Source organism: Coloeus monedula (assembly GCF_965178545.1).
Source record: "Coloeus monedula genome assembly, chromosome: 17".
NCBI classification, from domain to species: Eukaryota; Metazoa; Chordata; class Aves; order Passeriformes; family Corvidae; genus Coloeus; species Coloeus monedula.
The window spans coordinates 12,609,764-12,627,897 of record NC_138797.1 but is presented as its reverse complement, the minus strand read 5'-3'; the positions used below and the strand labels follow the sequence as shown (position 1 = coordinate 12,627,897).

Below are 18,134 nucleotides of genomic sequence, written 5' to 3'. Positions count from 1 at the left end.
CAAATAAATAACACATGTAATTAAGGCAACACTTATAGCCTCTGTGTTTATCTGCAGCTTTCTTATTTGGATGCAAAAAATAGTTTATGATGGCACAGAGACACAAATATCAGGCGATTTTAAAGAATGCAACTCGCAGCATTTACCAAACCAGCTCACCCTTTTCACAGCACTCTGAGCTCCCTACCCTCAGAGGTCAGCAGATGCTCTTAGGATGATACTCTTGGATGCTCCAAGGGCTGGAGAACCTCTGCTATGCAGAGAGGCTGAGAGAGTTGAGGTTGTTCAGCCTGGGGACAAGAAGCTTCTAAGGAGATAATACTATGGCCTTCCAGGACTTAAAGAGGGTTATAAAAAAAGAGGCAGATACATGGGCAGATAGTGATAGGTCAAGGGGAATGGTTTTAAACTGAAGGAAGGTCAGGTTAGAGTAGGTAAGATAAGAGCAGGAAGATTTTTACAGTGAGGGTGGTAAAACACTGCAACAGGTTACTCAGAGAGGTGGGGGATGTCCCATTCCTGGAAACATTCAGTGTCAGGTTGGTGAGGCTCTGAACAACCTGATCTACTTGAAGATGTCCCTGCTCATTGCAGGGACATTGGACAAGATGCCTTTAAAGGCTCTTTCCAACTCAAACTATCCTGATTCTGTGATTTTCCTGTTATGGGAAATGCTGGCACATCAGTTCCCACTTTTTACATGATCCAGAATTACCTTGGGGTAAAAAACATGTTTGTGTCTCAGTGTCTGCCTTCTAATTTTGAGCAGACAGTAAAAGAGAAGTCCCTCCCACCACAGATTTACTACTACCCATAATTGTACATTGCAGGCAGGCACAGTGCAGTGCGTGGGTGACTCAAAGCCCTGGCACATACTCTCTTCACAGCTACTTATAGGAAGGATGAAAATAAACTTCTTGTTGAATTGAACATGATGTTCTGGCAACAGAGATGCCAATTTAAGAGGCAGAGCCTCTGCCTCCTGATGGGTAGCAGACACAAGCAGCTTTATGAGAAGCAAAACCAGGGCACTCCCATTCCTCCTCCCTTTGCCTGGGCTGTGAGAGGGATCTTTCCCACCACCTCCCTTCCCGACTCATCTGCAAAACCACCTGACACGAGGGACAATCAATGCAATTGCTGCTGGCTACAGCTCATTTACTGATGGCTGGATTGATTGCTCACTTGTCAGTCCAGGGTCCACAGGCACATGCACGTGTCCAAGTCTACCCAGTTCACTCCTCCCTTTGGAGGAGATCATCAGAATCACATGGATCTTACTAAGGCCAGCAACAGGATTCCAAAGTATAACTTTTGGCTTCAGCTGCAAATCTGAAAGAAATTTAGTTTTGTGGCAACCATACATACACTGTGCAACAGATTCAATGAAAAAAATATATTTGGGGAACAGGAACATATTCTGGGGACAGATAAGGAACCACACAAACCTGAGCTGGTTTTCACTGGATTCTGCTTGAATCTGCCAGGCAGGTGAGACTAATACAGACTAATAAGAGGAGAGAAAGGAAGGAGGGACTGCCCAGAAAGGAAGGACTGTCTGAAGTGTGGGAAGCCGGCACAGCCCCATATGCACACAGAGGGCTGTGCTTGCTCCAAATTGGCCTCTCATCAGCTTTCTGTGCCCACACCTGCAAGCCCTGAGCTTACTGTGGCTTTGCTGGGATGCAGCTCCCACAAGGAACAAAGGAGATGCTGCTGAGGGTAATTGAGAGGGCAGATAACTTAGCAGCACCTCCTGCTCACAGGACGCATCGATGCATTGCCCATCTGACAGCAGCCCCTGGGTCCTGGTGACACGCAGATCCTCCGACTGCTGAGCCCTCAGTCACCTGTGACTGTCCAGTATGATCACTCCTTGTGTAACAGCAGTCCCAAGACATCATTCCCTTCAGTGTGAAGGAGACAGTCGGGCAGTGTGAAGCAAATATTGATCTCCTGATCAGCAGTCAGAGGCACATGTGCGAGCCCCTGAGCTCACAAACATGTGATCTTGCTCCGGAGGGGACGAGCCATTTGTGGCTTTCCCCACACTCCAAATCCACATCTGTATTTGTGCTGGTGTCCAGCATGATCGTGGCAGGGCTCTGATGGCACAGGGCAGCCTGTTTTGCTGCAATTATGCACCACACACGTTCACCAAGGGGAAGAGCCAGGCACCACAGATCCCCTGCCCCTCTGAGAGCCAAGGGAGCACTCACAGACGTCAGAGGATTCCTATGTGCACATTGCATGGGGAAAACAAATACCTCGAGGCCATGTGCAAACCAAGCACCTGAGGCGCTTTGAGACCAAGAACACCTGGCTGTACCTGCAGGGTGTTCTGAGGAGAGCCACAGGTGACTGCACGAACCTGCAGTGACCTGCTCCTCTCACCCACAGGAGTAACACTGGGAGAGCACAGGAGCAAGCAAAGTCTTTGGCTTCTATATGTAATAATATACATATTATTATTTCTCTGATTTCTCTTTCTGAGCCCAAATTACTGGAGAAAACACTGAAAATACACCCAGAACACTCCCCAAGCTTCAAACAACTGAAGAACACCTGCTGCTTGAAAGTTTATGCCCACTTTGCACAGAACAACAGTAACATAAAACCTTTGCAATTTTTCTGAACATGAGAAATAGCTGCACATGAAGTGTTGTGTGTCTGTCCCCTTTTACCCCCATACACTTATGGTGACTGCTTTAGTATTGTGACAAGATGTTGGTATCTATCCAAACTTGGAGCATCTCTGAACTGTATCCAGACATCACTTACAGGGAAGTGCCATTGGTGCCTCCAGTTGTGCTTGGTTTCCCTGAGGCAGCTGCAGTCACCTCTGAGGTGCTGCCAGTTCAGCTCCACTACTGCTGCTCTTGGCATCCCTTGGTTTAACAGGGAAGCAAATTCCCAGACTGAGTACTCTTCACGTGAGACCATGGCAATTCCAGTGACACTCTGGGGGAATCTGGACAGAGGTAGGACCTGCCTGCAAGTTACTTAAGCATTTTCAAGAAAGGTTCAAGACCTTCCCAAAAAGAACTGACCCGACAGAGGTGCTCAGAGGGAGCACTCCTACCTCACCAGGCAATACAAAAATACCCAAACCTAGGTTTTCATAACACCCAAGAACACAACAGCATTAATTGGCTGTTTTTCCCAGAAGCAAGAAATAGATATCGAAATTGGCTGAAAGGAAATCATTGCTGTCACATAACAGAAGTGGTGGACTACGTGAGTGCTCCCTGTGGAGCTCACAGTCACCTTGCTGAGGTGAGTCCACATGGGGCTCTAAGTCCCTAAGTGAAAAAAGAACGGAAATGGAAAGCACAAGACTCACCCAGCCATGACCACACTGTGTTACAGCAGTGCTCGAGCCTCCTGTCCACCTCAGACCTTCAAATGGCACCTCCAGAGCTGCTGAACAGCACAGCAGCCACACTAGCCCAGGGTAAGCCATGAAACCACCCTCACTCAGGTGCAGGGACTTCACTGGATCCACAGGAAATGAGCCAGGACTCCGATTCACAATCATCTGCACCTGCCTCATACAAAATCCTCTCTGTGCAAAGCCTGTGGAGACCATCCATAGTCACTGAGGGGTCAGGTTTTAGCCTTCACAAAGGCTCCTTCATGGCAAGTGCCTGTTTTTATTCTCCAGAATCACACACTGGCTTCCCTGCGCTGCAGTCTGCTGATAATTGTTATTCAGCTGGAGTTTGTTTCCTTTAAACACGAGATTTGAGCATCCCCTCTCTGGCTGCTGAGTCTCTCCACCCCCTGTTCAGGGCTGTGCTGCCCAGCCATGGCATGAGGGGAGCTGGGGGCCATTTCCCCAGGCCAGCTGTCCCTGAGGTGAGGCAGCATTCCCGAGGCCACAGCACTGGCTCTCTGCAGGGATGGACAGTCCCTTCTGAGGAAACTCACTGAGCTCAGCACACAGGGTGTGTTTTTGAGGCAGGATTTCACATGTATCAGCTTCAGGGAAAACACTAAATAAATATCCAAAACAGAGCACTTGTTGCTCAGAGCCTGCAGCAGCCAGAGAACGGCTCACCCAAGCAGAGGCACAAACTCATCTGAAATGATTCTTACATTAAAGCTCCTTCAGGAGGGATGTGCCCTTTGGCAGGGGTGACCTGTGGCTTTCCCTGCACTTGCTGAGCCCCTGCCCTGCCAGGAGCCCTCAGAAAGATGCCCGTCCTTATCTCGCTCTGGGTCCGGCTGCAGGCGGCGACTGAAGGTGCGGCTGGGGCTGCAGGCCCCGGTGTGGGGCTGAGGTGCCCTCACCCTCCCCCAGAGCACCTCAGGCAGGGTGGGCTCTGTCCCACAGGGAGCACCTGCTGCAGCCACGTGTGTCTTGCTGTGAGGGGCGATCAGACAAGGCAGTGGATTCACTTTACAAGCGGCAAAGTCCTGCAGAAGGGGTCTCTGGAGCCCCAAGTGACCCCGGCCCAGCTCAGCAGAGCCGTGTGGCCCCAGGCCGTGCTGCAGCCCCTGTGCCCCTGTCACTGTCAGGGCGTCTGGAGCCCTTCGCCTTCAGCAGCTCCCCAAGCCCAGCCGCCCCACAGCAGCTCAGAAAGGAAGTGAAAGTTGTTTCTGGTCACAGAGAGGCTTCTCCTGAACAACAGAAATAACAAATGGACCCAAAATGTCCCTGGACCTTGATAGCAACAATGTCAGAGGTTTTTACCACTTCTCATTTGATCGTGACTCTGGCTGTACTTGGTGTTTTCACTCTATCCCCACCTTCCTGAAACCCTGTTAGAATTTTATTTTTAACCAAAGTCCATGTCTAGTTTTGTGACTCTGACACAAAGTTTGGAAGTGTGGTCTGTGTCTCTGAAAAACTCAGGAAGAAACCCTGCAATGCTCTCATGTGCACATAGCTCTCTGTGTGTCTGCACCTTTTCCTTCTGTTGGGGGTAAAGCTGAGGGTGTGCGCAGAAAAAGGGCACTTACCATGAATTTATCAAAGCCAAAAGGGAAACAGGGTTTAAATAATCAACCATCATGCATATGATACATAAATACAGGGCATTCACACAGAATCACAGAAAATTCGTATACATTTGCATTTGCATAGTGCTTTACTCATTCTGTTAGGCTTTTAATCCCCCAGTTTAAAAGGGGCCTCTGAAATGTAATGTACAGATTTGGAAGAATCTATCAATCTCAAATGGCAGGGCTGTAATTATGAATGGCTGAGAGAGAGGCATATGAGCAGCAGGTCAGGTGGACCTTTCATTTGCAGATGAGCTCTTGGAGTAAGTAATTCTTCCCTGATTTATATTATAAAACACACTTTAATCTGTTTCAAACAAAACCTAGCCAAAGCTGTGTAATTTCTGAGACATACAGGGAAATGAGCGAGGAGGGAGGAGTCCAAGGGTAACAGGAATCAGAAATACATGTGTAAAGCCTTTAGTTTCAGCATCATTCCTGTTTCAGTTGGGATTATTGCAACTTCCACTGCTGGAGTATCCAGTTTATTACCCAAAGAGAACCCGGAGGTCAGGAGAAAAGCCTTAGGTGATACAAAGTGTTAGGCAGAAAGAGTGAGAGTTAGGCTGTAGGTGTTTCTACACAAGAGCTCATCTAATCCAAGTTTTCTGTCGGTGTGAATTCAGTGCAGTAGTTGTGGTGTCTTCCTGTTGCTGAAGATGAGAGTTTTTCCAGAGAGTTTAATTAAAGAAGGGTAAGGAGTTGTTGGTCTGATAGCATATGACCACAAAGTGGATTTTGAAGGTATATTGGGTAAGGCTTACAAAACAAGGAGAAATTGGAATCAGGTGCTTTTACTGGTTCTTTTGCAGTATGTTAACAATTACTTCATTTTTCCATCTGGTGTATATGTGATAAAATGTAGATCCTGTTACAGCATGACTTTATAATTATTCATTTATTCCCTATACCCAGTAGAGGAATAACTGCGGCAGTTTGCAGTGTGGTCCCTGCTCTGAATGTTTCTTTGTCTCTGTAACTTCATCTCCGGCTTGGAAACATCTGCTGAGAGCAGACGATGAGAATCCTTAGCGTTGCCAGAACGCAGGCCAGGAAGCATCGGAAACTCTTTCCGATCTGCTGGCTGGATTATTATATGAAAGCCAGCAAATGCAGCCTCTGTGTGTGTGTGTGTGTCTGCCTAGGGGAGGGCTCCAATTACCTGAGATCCTCTGCAGATATCACAGTGCCTCGTGGGGGAGTCTCATTTAGTATGCGGAATAAAATCGCTGTGGCACCGATCATATGATTTGAAGACTCAGTCCTGAGGCAGCACTACTGAAAAGGGGAGGTGGAACCAAGACGCTCTGTTCAGACAGCGCGAGGCTGTGAGCAGCACACGAATTGCATTCAGCAGGCAGGAGCAGAGCTGGGGGATCGGGGCTGGTAGATGAGGAGTCGGGAAAGCACAGGGAAGCTTTATTTCTGGCCAGTCTGCATTTTGTCAGGATGGTGTTAGTAGAGAAAAGGAAATGTGCTGCTACGTGTGATTAAAAGGTAAAGGCAGTGATAGAGACAGAAGATCGCTGTGAAACTCCTTTGATAACCACCTTGAGAGTGAATTTTACCTCTGGAGAGTGCTGGTTCCAACTGACTGTCTGGAAAGTGAGATGAAAAGGATGCACATTCTGAGGAAGCATTTCACTGACGGCAAACTAGAGGAGAACTTTTACCTGCATTACTGACATTTGGGAAAAATAATATAAGAAAGAATTCTCTGCCAGGATTCTTTTCTTTGTTCTTCTTCACGAGTTCTGGAGAGAGATTTTGTAGTCCCCTCCTGAGGAAAACACCAACCAGAAGTCAGAATACTGCAGACTTTCCAAAGAACAGGCATGGTGCAAAATGTGATTTTGGTGTTTTTCCGCAGGCGACTCAGCCAAAGACCCGCTGTTGAGGAGCTAGAAAGAAGGAATATACTGAAACGTGAGTATTTCTTTTTTCCTTAAGTATTTTATACGTGTTTCTTGAAATCAGTGATTGCATTTCCAGAATGTATTATTTTTAAATAGACAAATTAATTCACTGGGATTATCTTCTGTACCTAAAAGTTTTAATTTTTCACAAAGACTTGCAATTTTAGGACAGAAAATAATTGTTCAGGTTCAGGTTTTCAAGTAATTTTCATTCTGATTACACTGTTACTGGTGTCCAAGAGGGGAATACAATCCGAGTGTCACAGTGCCATGAGAATTGGAGCAACATTTTTCAAGACATGGATTTTCAAGGCAAACACTGAACAGCACTGGGAATACAGTGGAAGGGGGAAGCATCCTGGCAGAGGTGTGATTCTCCTAAGGTGCATTTTCCCTTGTCACTGGAGATCTTCCCAAAGCCAAGTCAAAGACCAGTCTTAGAATTATTAGAGGGACAGTCCCAGACCTGTTACAGGCACTGCCACAGGGGAGTGTTCTCAGCACCTCTCAAATTCAGGAGGCAAAACTTGCAACTCTTTTCCTAAATGTTTCCAAGGGATCAAGCAAGTGATGAATATTATCCCTTTCCTTAAAACTGCTGAATTAGGGAAAGGTGAGAGAGAGCTTTGAAATTGTCTCCACTATGGATCTCAAAAGGGGGGATCCATCTGCTATTTAGTCTATTTAGTGTGGAAAGACAAAACCTGGAATGATGTGAACTGTAGTTTCCACATTTAGCAAGCACAAAACATAAAGCCACAGAAATCTGTCACACAAGCAGTGCTGCCTACACTGTTTAATTTATATTTAATCATGTGATTGTAATTCACTAGGAAAAAAGTTATCTACATTGCATTACCTAATTTAATGTATCCGAACTTTCTTAGCAGTTCCTAGGGAAAAGCCTTATGCTCTTGCCATTGAAGTTATTTGGGATTTCATCTGAGTTTCAATACAAAAGGATTCCACAGGCAACATATATTTAGCAGTATTTTCCATGCTGTTCCAATGCACAGATCACACACCGTAAAATGAGCTGTATTTAGCATGTGCACAGCTTGAGGAGGAAAAGGAAACCCTCCTTGCAACATGAGTGGGTGCACTTGGCCAAACTTCACCTGTCATCTACCATGAGAGGCAGGAAGAAACAGTAACCCAAGGTCCTGAAATACGTGGGACCAGATTTTCAAGAGTCAGTAACCAAGACCTCTGAAAATCTGTGTCTTTGGGATTTTTTCCTGGCTAAGGAAAAGCTGATCTCCACTGACAAAATCTGTTCCTTTATGTTTACTTTTTTGAAGTGTGCTGGTTACATCCTTAATCTGGGTTAAACTGACTGGTTTTAATACTAAAAAAGTTTGAATACATTCATATAATGAGCTTAGAGAGAGATAAAGCAGAAAGAAGATAAAGCAGAATTAAAGATAGTTCCTGAATACCAGCTAAACATACTGGTCTAGATTTGTATCTCATTTAAAGAGCTCCCAGCATGGAGCAAATTTATTGACTTCTGTTGAGTTGCTCAGGCTTTATACAGGTTCAGCTGGGATCAGAACCACTTCCATTTTATTTACCTCTGCCATTATATAAAAAGCTGAGTATCCTGTAAAGCTGTAGCAGTATAAAAGCCCTTCAGTGAAATCTCCACAAACTCCTCCAGGTGTTGTAAGGGTTTGTGCAGTTTTAAGTTGTGCATTTCCCAACATCTTTGATGTTCATAAATGGTACTGCTGACAGAAGTTCTTTTATGGACTCAGAATTCACATTTGTACAACTCTGGTAAAAAGAGAAGCATATTGCAAAGTACAACTACTGTTACTTTAAAGCAAATCTCAGCAAGATTTCAAAAAGTGATTTCTTATCTCCTTTAGGGAGTTGTTTCTGAGATAAAAGTAATACTTAAAAAGCAAACTTAAAGCCAGCACTTTCTTAAAATTTTCTTGATCTTCCAAGTCCTTTAACCATAGAAACACTGCTGGCTTCCCACCAAACATGAAAAGCAAATGAACTCAAATCACAGCCCAGGTGTCAGATGTGGCCTTGCTGTACTCGACAGAAAGCTGAACTCCCAGCCAAGAAGGCATCTCTTGAACCCCACTGTACAATCCCTGCTTCATTCTGAACCCAAGGAATTGCCTTAGTGTCACGCAGCGCTGAGAGCTCCCTGAGGAACTGGCAGAGCACAGAATTAGTTCCAGCACTGCACAGCCCCCCTCGGAACTGGGAGCATCTCTGCTGAGATTTACAAAACCAGCCCTCAGGAATGAATGGATCTTGTGTGGGCAGAATGATGGTGATGGGAAAAGCCTCTCTGGGTTGTCTGAATAATAATGCTTGAGTTCTAGAATCCCTCACCAGCATTTCATAGCAGTGCTCAGGGTTGTTTTTTTTTTGTAAAAGAACCATTTCTTTTATTTCTTCGAGGTGGAAATAAGCACTGAACCCAAGTGAATAGAAATAAGTCACTACACAGTATATTTGAACAAGTATTTTCTGATCAGAAATGTGTATTTTTGGCTTTTCTTTGGGAATTAGAATCATAGAATCCCAGAATGGTTTGGGTTGGAATGGACCTTAAAGATCATCTTGTTCTCCCCTCTGCCATGGGCAGGGGCACTTTCCACTATCCCAGGTTGCTCCAAGCCCCATCCAACCTGCTTTGAAGGGTTCCAGGGATGGGGCAGCCACAGCTTCTCTGGGCAGTTCTCTCACTGCATATCACATCAGACCTTATAAAGGCACTATGCTACAGAAAATTATCAATTTTAATTAAAAAAAAAATACAAAATAGGATTATCTACTCCAAAAGGGGTGAATTAAAGCTGAGTAAGTTCTTGCAGCTATCTCTACATCTAAGAATACCCTCTACTTTTCAAAACCTGTTCTCCTTTTCCACATTGCAGACTGAAATAGCTGCTCATCCCTGACACAGCACTAATTTTAGCTGACCTGTTCTCTTTACATTTTGTGCCTTGCCACTGAACTGTAATGCAGCACATTTTAAATTAATTTGATTTACATTTCTACCATAGCCAGGTGGAGCTACTACTTTGTTATTTTAAATAGATATGATTGCATTTCAGTGTCATCTGAAATGAGACTGCATAGTGGGAGCAAAAATAAGGGAGAAAAATGCTTCATTGTTAAAAATATCATCTTGGAAATCCATCTGCAGTGCTAGTGGGTTTTGGAGGCATAGTAGAAATCACGTGTGTCCTTTAACACTGGAAATATCTAATGCAAGTGGTGTAATAAACCTCACGGCAGTACCCAGAGAATCCCAGAATGGTTAAACCTTTTTCTGTGGCTCTGCAGCTTTGTTCAGGTCATGGGCTCACGCCCAAATTTAGTAACAGATAGTACTGGAAATAGAAACGCCATTAACTCGTTTCCTAAGGCAGGGGATCTATTTCACACAGCGTTACAGCACTCGGGTCTATTTTTAGAGCCAGTGTGTAGGAGTCGTCACGGCTTGAATGTTAATAGACACAACACACAAAGACAAGGGGCTGAGCTCAGAGCAGAACTCTGCAAAGGAAGCCCCGGGAGGGGAACGGGGTCTCATGTCAGGGAAAGCCAAGGTGCAGGTCAGAGCCAGTGAGTGATGCAGCCCGAGAAACGGGACAGAGGGCAGAACGGGCTCTCCCTGGAGCTGCTGCAGTGAGGCTCCTCAGCATCTGACAGCATGAATGGCTCCAGCAATATGGAGAGTAAAAAAGGATGATTAATCAACTGTGGAGTGTTTTGATTTTCCTTCTAAAGTTTCTCTGAGTGGAGTGTTGGCGTGGCTGCTGTTGTTTCATTAAATCTCCGTGGAGTTTTAGAGAGCGCAGGCAGAGCTGACATTGGCACCAGCACAGTGTCCTCACAGAGAGGTGATTCCGTGCTCCAACACACACCAGAGATGCTCTGAATTACCAAAACACGCAACTACAAGCAGCTCCTTTTGCTGTGCTCATTATTGCCTGGAAGTCAGGAAAACACCAAACTTCCTCATGAGGAAAGTCATATTTTTTTTTATATTCTCCGCAGAACGAAATGATCAAACGGAACAGGAAGAGAGAAGGGAAATCAAGCAGAGACTGACAAGAAAGGTAAAACCTTGCAATACCTGCTATTAGCTTTTAGAAATTTACTAAAATTACTATAATATCAACCAGCCATAGAGGTTGTTATTACACAGAACCTCCCTTAATATGCATCCTCCTCAGCAGTGTCTGATAGTAGTGTCTGGTAATATGAATTATAGACATACCCACCTTATCTCAGCCAGATGAGATCTAGTAGAATATATACATGTAAACTTGGGCAGAAAATGGGCATTTGTTTGCACACTGCCTATCAGTCAGCTCTATTGCTACGAAAGGACTTTTTCATTCTTTGTAGCAGAGCTGGCTCCCTGTTGAGCACCAGGTCTGCTCCCATAGTACATTTCTTTTTGCATTTAAAATATTCTCGGAATTAGAACGAGATCTTGTTGTTCTGTTCCTAGAAAACCCTAATGGAATTACAGACCAATCTGCTGATAACTTGTTAAAGCCAGACTAAAATTCTTAAAATGCATCTAGTGCTGAGAATGTCACACAGACAATCTGCCTCTGCCTGTAGTGGAACATCCTACAGCATCCAGAATCATCCAGAGATCATAAAAAATCCATCATGATTACTTTTCATTTTGAAAATGTATTTTATCAGGATCTGGGTTGAAATGCTTTCTTTTGTCCATTACAAAGGCACTGTGCTGTAGCCCATAACTCCATTTAAAGCATTATTACTCTCCTAGCAGTCCTCCAAATGATTGAATATTTCCCTGGAGTTTCCAAGGGTTGGGTGGTTTTCCATATGTGTAAATGCACACTGAACCAAGATGAAAAGCAGCAAATGTTGCATTTTTTACTGATACATTTGTTATTAACCCTGGTTTTATTTCACAAAACTTCTGAATACAGCTTAACCAGAGACCTACAGTTGATGAACTGAGAGACAGAAAGATCCTGATTCGATTCAGTGATTATGTGGAAGTGGCAAAAGCACAGGACTACGACAGGAGAGCGGACAAACCATGGACACGACTGTCAGCAGCAGACAAGGTACTGACAGAACCACAGAGTTCTGCTTTCTCCTTGCTTTGTCTGTAATGATACCTCACATTCTGAACAGACATTTAATCTCTGTAACATTTAATATCTGTAAATTTTACCATTATTTTTTATGCTGAAATCACATCAATGTAATAAAAAATGCTATTTATAAAAATGCCTATTTAGTACTGTAAAGGCTTTTATCCCCCACACAAAAAGGTGGATACAATCTTTTGGGCTCCAACTCAAAACCATTTCCAGCCAATAGAGTTTTAACCTTTTTTCTCAGACTGGAAGTTTCCTCTCCTGTTTTTCCTGTGAATGCTCAAGGAGTCACTGGACCCACATTCTCCTGAGCAGAAACACTCATTTTGTCCCATCTCATACCTGCCATTTAGCTGATTTACATCCCAATTTAAGTATCACACTTAGATGCTTGAGTAGTAAGAATAGGTCACCGTGATTCCAGCCAGTTGGGAAGTTTCAGGGCTGCAGGAAGCAGAAGGAGCAGGATGCTGAGACAATTGCTGGCAAAATGGCAAACACAGGACTGTTAACATGGCTTTGCACTGGCATGTGGAGATCAAACACTTTGGTTTCCATCCCAGTGTCTCCTCAGTAAGTGACAAATGGCTTTAGAGGACTCATAGAAAAGGAACAGAGCATTTCTACTCCAGTAGTTGTTCTCCCCAGCTCTCTAAAATGGTTAATAAGCTATTCCATAGTAATCAATGGAATAATGATTTTATATTTTCCTTGTACGTACTTTTATTAAAATCAGACTTTTCCTGGTTTTACTGTTCCAGTGTTCATGTTTCAATTAACAAGGCAGGTTTATAAGCCAAGAGAAAGTGACAGTTCAACTGCACACACTGGTGGCACACATCAGGAAGTCAGGGGCAGAGCTGGACCTTCACATTTGTGACTGAAAAATGGATCAATTTCTTGGCAACTTCTCTTATCTTTAATAAATTTTAACTGCAATCTTATTAAATGTGAGACAACCAGCCCTGAGGTGTTATTCTGTCAGAATTGCTTCGAGACAACAGTGACCCTGTCAGCAATCAATAACTAATGAGAAGTATTGTGTCACCAATCCATATAGCCCTAATATTCAGCATTCCTACCAGCACGGAGTGCTCTGCTATACCCAATACCTGCTTCTTCTACCCCAGAAAACTGTTCTGCTCTGCAGGTCTGTCATTTTGCAGTGCTCACAAACACAAAATTATTTGTTCATGTTTGTCTCTTTTCAATTCCTAGGCAGCAATTCGGAAAGAGCTGAATGAATACAAAAGTAATGAAATGGAGGTCCATGCATCGAGCAAACATTTGACAAGGTCAGTTTTCCAGCTATTTATTTCCACTGCCTGCTAAAAACTCTGCTTGAGTCCTGCACCTGTGGATTTTACCCTTACGTGTTGGATGTGGGAGAATATGCAAAGGGAGCTTAGTATTAAAAGAAAATTGAAGCATTTCTCTTCCTGAAGAGAACCCAATTTTCTGATTTTTTGGGGGGCTTTTATTAGCATATACCAAGAAGTTTGCAGACATTCTCCAGGGCATCCCTCAGTCAGCATTCCTTGCACCACAGATTCAAAGATAGGACAAAAAAATAAAGCATATAACACAAAAAATAATACGATTTTTTTAAAGTAGAACAGCTTAATATGCTGTATAAAGAGCTCTGAATTAAATGTACTTGAGTCTGCAGCCTTGTCACAAACACTGGAACTTCCCTGCTAAGAAATACAAAACTGCACGGACCGTAACAGGCCACGCCCAGTGCCCAGGGGTAATGCCTTTGTTCTAATTGGATTTGTTCTAAAGGATTCAGCCTGGGGATTTCAGTATTCCCTGTCAGCCCAGTTGCTATTGGAAGGAGCAAGCCCCAGGTAACTTAATGACACTTAACTCCACGGAGGAGGTCAGGAGAGAGAACAGGTTTAGATTGTTGTCACTCTCCATGTGATCAGGCCACTGTGAACCTGATCAGGGCAGTGCTTGCTCCATGTGCCAGCACTGGTGACAGGGACTGTGTTTAAACACACATAAAAACATTCAATTCCTTTCTTAAAGTGGAGAAAAAATGAGAGGCTGATTCCACAGGCACTGATACTTGCAAAAAGGCCTTATTAAGGGCAAAGCAGCATCACTGCATTGATGGAATGAAACATGGGAAGGGGAGAGGGGATGGCTGCAGTTTCAGTCTGAAAGTGAGTTATACATTCCCTAACTAAAGCTACCTGGGGAGTTTGATAGATGATAATGAGAGATTTTGAAATTTGTTCAGGATTTGAGGAGTAAACAGGCTTACAATTTACAATTAGTGCTAAGGCATTACAAATGATTGGGGCTTTAATTACAGATCTCAGCTAAAAAACCAAGCCTACAGAGAAAGATCTATTCCAGACTCACAAGACTATCGATTGTATCTCCTCATACTTTATGAAGCATTTTGACATTGTTTAACTCTTAAAAAAACCCAAGAGCACTGCACAGTAAAGACTATTGCTACCAATGACAAACTGTGGCTTCATTTACTACACAGAAAAAACCCCAATCAACTACAGACCTGTACTTACAACTGCATTTCCAAATAAATGTAAACGAGGTACACTGGGCCCTGAGGACGGCAGCTGCACTGCAGTCATGGCACAGGGGTGGGAATGTGCTGGGGGAAATGAAGGGTTGCTAATATTCTTCAGTACTGCTACTGTACCTTTAAACAGAATGAATACTTTTGTGGGCTTTTAAAATTTTATTAATCTAACATAAACTCCCCAAAATAATTGAATTCTATTGCAAAGTGGTTTGAAAAATGTCTCCCTTTTCTCCTAGATTTCACAGGCCATAGAAATTTTCTTCTGAGAAGAATCTGTCTTTACTTTTTGATATTGCTGCTGAACACGCATCAGGGAATACTGGAGTCTTTCCCTGAGGTTCAGCACAGGCTCCCTGGATGTTGATGTGACAGAAGGACTCTGCAGCTGAAGCCTCTGCAGCACTTGGGGACAGGATGCCAGCCCCGAGCTCTGGAGGCAGAAGAGTGCTGGCCTGTGGAGTGGGACAAGCTGCTGAAAAAGACTGAAGTGAAGCTACTTGGAAGAGCCTCCTCCTCTCCTTTCCCACCTGTCTGGAACTGGTTTGCAGCCTGCCTTGGAAAAGGAGATGTTGTGCATGTACAGGCTTTACCATTCCAAGGCCTCTGACATAAACGGACATGACGCTCTGTCATCCAGTATTATGTTGACAAGAAATTTTGAACTTACCACAGTTAGTTTGTAAAACACCTAAGTTCATGTTCTAAAAACTAATTTAATGTATTATAATTTCATTCTTTTTTATATACTGTCTAACAGAATCACAGCTGCAAGCATTTTTGATTCCTGTTACTTTTGTTCTTTAATTAAATGACTACTTATTGCAGGAAATGAACATGTTTCCTAAAGCTCTTTTTTTCCCAGGGATAGTTGAAGAGATTATAGTTATTATGCACCAAACCATTTGACTTCTTCATCCACACAGAGTCTGCAAAAGGATGATCTCAATTAAGGTTTTCCATCTTGTGGAATAGCATAACCTGGTTGTCACTGTGCACCAGTTGAAGCTCTGACCCTCTAAAGAATGACAGTTTGGTTCACTGTTACTCAAAAGTACTAAATTGGATAACCAGAGGCAGAAATGTAACAATGTACTTTGATGTTTAGCAAACAAATGGGTTTAATGCTTTCTTCACAGTAAGAAGAAAAAAGTTACTAAATGCTAATTACAAAGCAAATAGAACTCGTTGAGAAAAATGTAAAGCCAGACATTTTAATAATGCCTGACATGGAGAAGCACCTGAGGATTTATTCAGTACTACTAAAAAAAACCAAAAACTTGTGAGAAGAATAATACATTGATAGCTGTTAACCACACCTGATCAGTCAGAACAAAATGGTGAATTCACTCACAAGACAAACATTTCTCTGCAAGATTCTGAAGTGCTGCCATTCTAGGGAGTCATTCAATGTTAAAAACTTGAAAAAGGCATTCTCGGTCTTGTAGCTTCATTGGGATGATCTCCATGAAGTGTAAAAATAATAAAATGCAGTCTGTCAAAGTGTCTGTATAGACTACTACTGAATTGCTGTGAGGTGGGAACAGTCCCCACACAGAGTGTCTGTTCTGTCCCAGGTGGGGATGGAATCCCAGGAACCAGAGCTGCTCCTGGGGAAACTGTCAGGCAGGAATGGAAGGTAAGGACACACAGTGCAACACAAAGTCTGTGCCAGTGCAATGGGAGAAGGAACTAAGGGCTCCTGGGAGAAGCGGTGTCAACATTTTAATGTTTATCTTACTTGAATATCAGCTGAAGACTTGAATGACCCCATCACTTGATCCAAAGATGTGTTTTTTCCTCTTTATTGAAATTTTTTAACTTGCTGGCTTTTCACAGAAATATGTAACATCATAACTAGCCTTTTAACATAAATATATTTATCATTTTATTATTAATAATACAGCATTAATTCTTAACAACAATATAATGATGGTCCAGCTGCAATATACAAAAAGTATAAACAGAAAGGAGAGCAAAGTTTCTTCAGCAGAAGAAGCATGTTCAATTTGAGCAGAGCAGATGAGCCACTGTTAACTACAAGCTAAACTTGGCTAATTACCCATGCACAGAACACTCCTGTTCAGCAGTGACACACGCTTCCACTGGTAATAAAGATTATATAAAACACATTAAAATTACATTGAAAAACATAATAAAATGAAAAATATTGTAAGGGTAACTTAGTGCAGCTTTTAAATGTCAAACAATGGCCCTGAGCTGTGTCACTGCTGCACCTGAACCCCGGGGTAGCTCTGGGTGGCTCCGTCCTTCCCGTGCTCTCCACTCCTTCCTCAGCCAGCCCGGCCTCTGCTCTGCTCCTGGGAGAGACACAGCTCGTGACAATTCCAGAGCCACTGACCCCTGGCACTGAGCACTGCCTGCCTGCTGCTGGGGGAGTCTGTGGAGGGGTCTGGACACTCCCTGGGCCATGGATTGTGCTCGGTTCCTGCTGCAATTTGGGATCACGCCTCAGAGGGGTTCAGGGAGGCTGTTCTTGGGCAGCTTCTTCCCAACAGGAAAGAGAAACAGGCCTGCAGTGCACAGTTCCTATCACTAACTAAAAACAAGGCTGTTGTATTATCTTTCCAACATGGCCTCACTGTAAGAAAAGAACTTGGGCCTTGCAGTGCACTTTAAAAACCCTGTAAGTTACAAGAAAAGTCCTGTTTCATTCAGATAAAATTCAATCAGACCAGGGCAAAGAAAAGTTTAACATCTCACGGAGTCCATCTAGTGGAGATTACAGTGAGCACAGGCTCAAAAAAACTCCAAACCACACAAAAACCAGAGGCTCAGAAAACATCCCTACGCTTACGTAAATGGGATGAGTGGACTGAGTTATTTACTGGAAATTGCAGTATAATCATTTCCAGAGACAACACAGCCTTGTGGTTTTCAAATTCTTACCCAAAATATTTGAACAGCAGCTTTATCTGACTTCTTACTGATTTAAAGGAAAATAGAAATGACATTGTGTAAAAAACCCAACAGACATTATCTGTTTTTCTTGACCTGTTTAATACAACTATTTGCAACACAGTTGCAAACACAGTGTTCAAATAGTTCAAACACAAGTGTTGAGAGTGTTCTCTCTTAAAAATCCTACTGAAATCCAACAAACAGCACTGAGACCAAACCAGGTGGTTTGGTCCCTAAAAAATTCCTGACTGTATTCTGGACCAGACCCAAAACATAGATTCAAAGTGCAATTCAAAGTCATTTCTCTGAAAGTCAGTTAAGTAACCTATAAAAATTGCTGAAGACTTATTTAAAAGTAGCATGTGCTAAAAAGAAAATTACAAATTACATTTTAGGAGACTCAGTAAAATAATTCCAAATCTCACAGGTGAGTGGAAAATCTTATCCACACAGATTTTAGTATTATTAAGGAAAATAAACTTTCATTACAGTAGTTTCCTTAAGTGCGACCAAAAAAAAGGAAAAAAAAGAAAAAGCTGTCAAATTTTCCATTACAAAAGTGTTTATATTCACCTCGAATTTCAGGAAGGAATCTGAAAAATCACT

At 43.1% G+C, this 18,134-nt stretch overlaps 1 protein-coding gene across 1 annotated transcript in view; it reads left to right on the top strand.

The window, feature by feature from the left end:
• PHACTR3 (phosphatase and actin regulator 3) overlaps positions 1-15,640 on the top strand; it is a 100,899-nt gene extending 85,259 nt beyond the window's left edge. The window contains exons 9-13 of the mRNA XM_082292758.1: positions 6,878-6,933; positions 10,956-11,017; positions 11,873-12,013; positions 13,268-13,344; positions 14,846-15,640. Coding sequence (XP_082148884.1) covers positions 6,878-6,933; positions 10,956-11,017; positions 11,873-12,013; positions 13,268-13,344; positions 14,846-14,861 — 352 coding nt within the window. The 3' untranslated portion in view covers positions 14,862-15,640. The remainder of the gene's footprint in view (positions 1-6,877; positions 6,934-10,955; positions 11,018-11,872; positions 12,014-13,267; positions 13,345-14,845) is intronic.
• Positions 15,641-18,134: the final 2,494 nt, after the last annotated feature.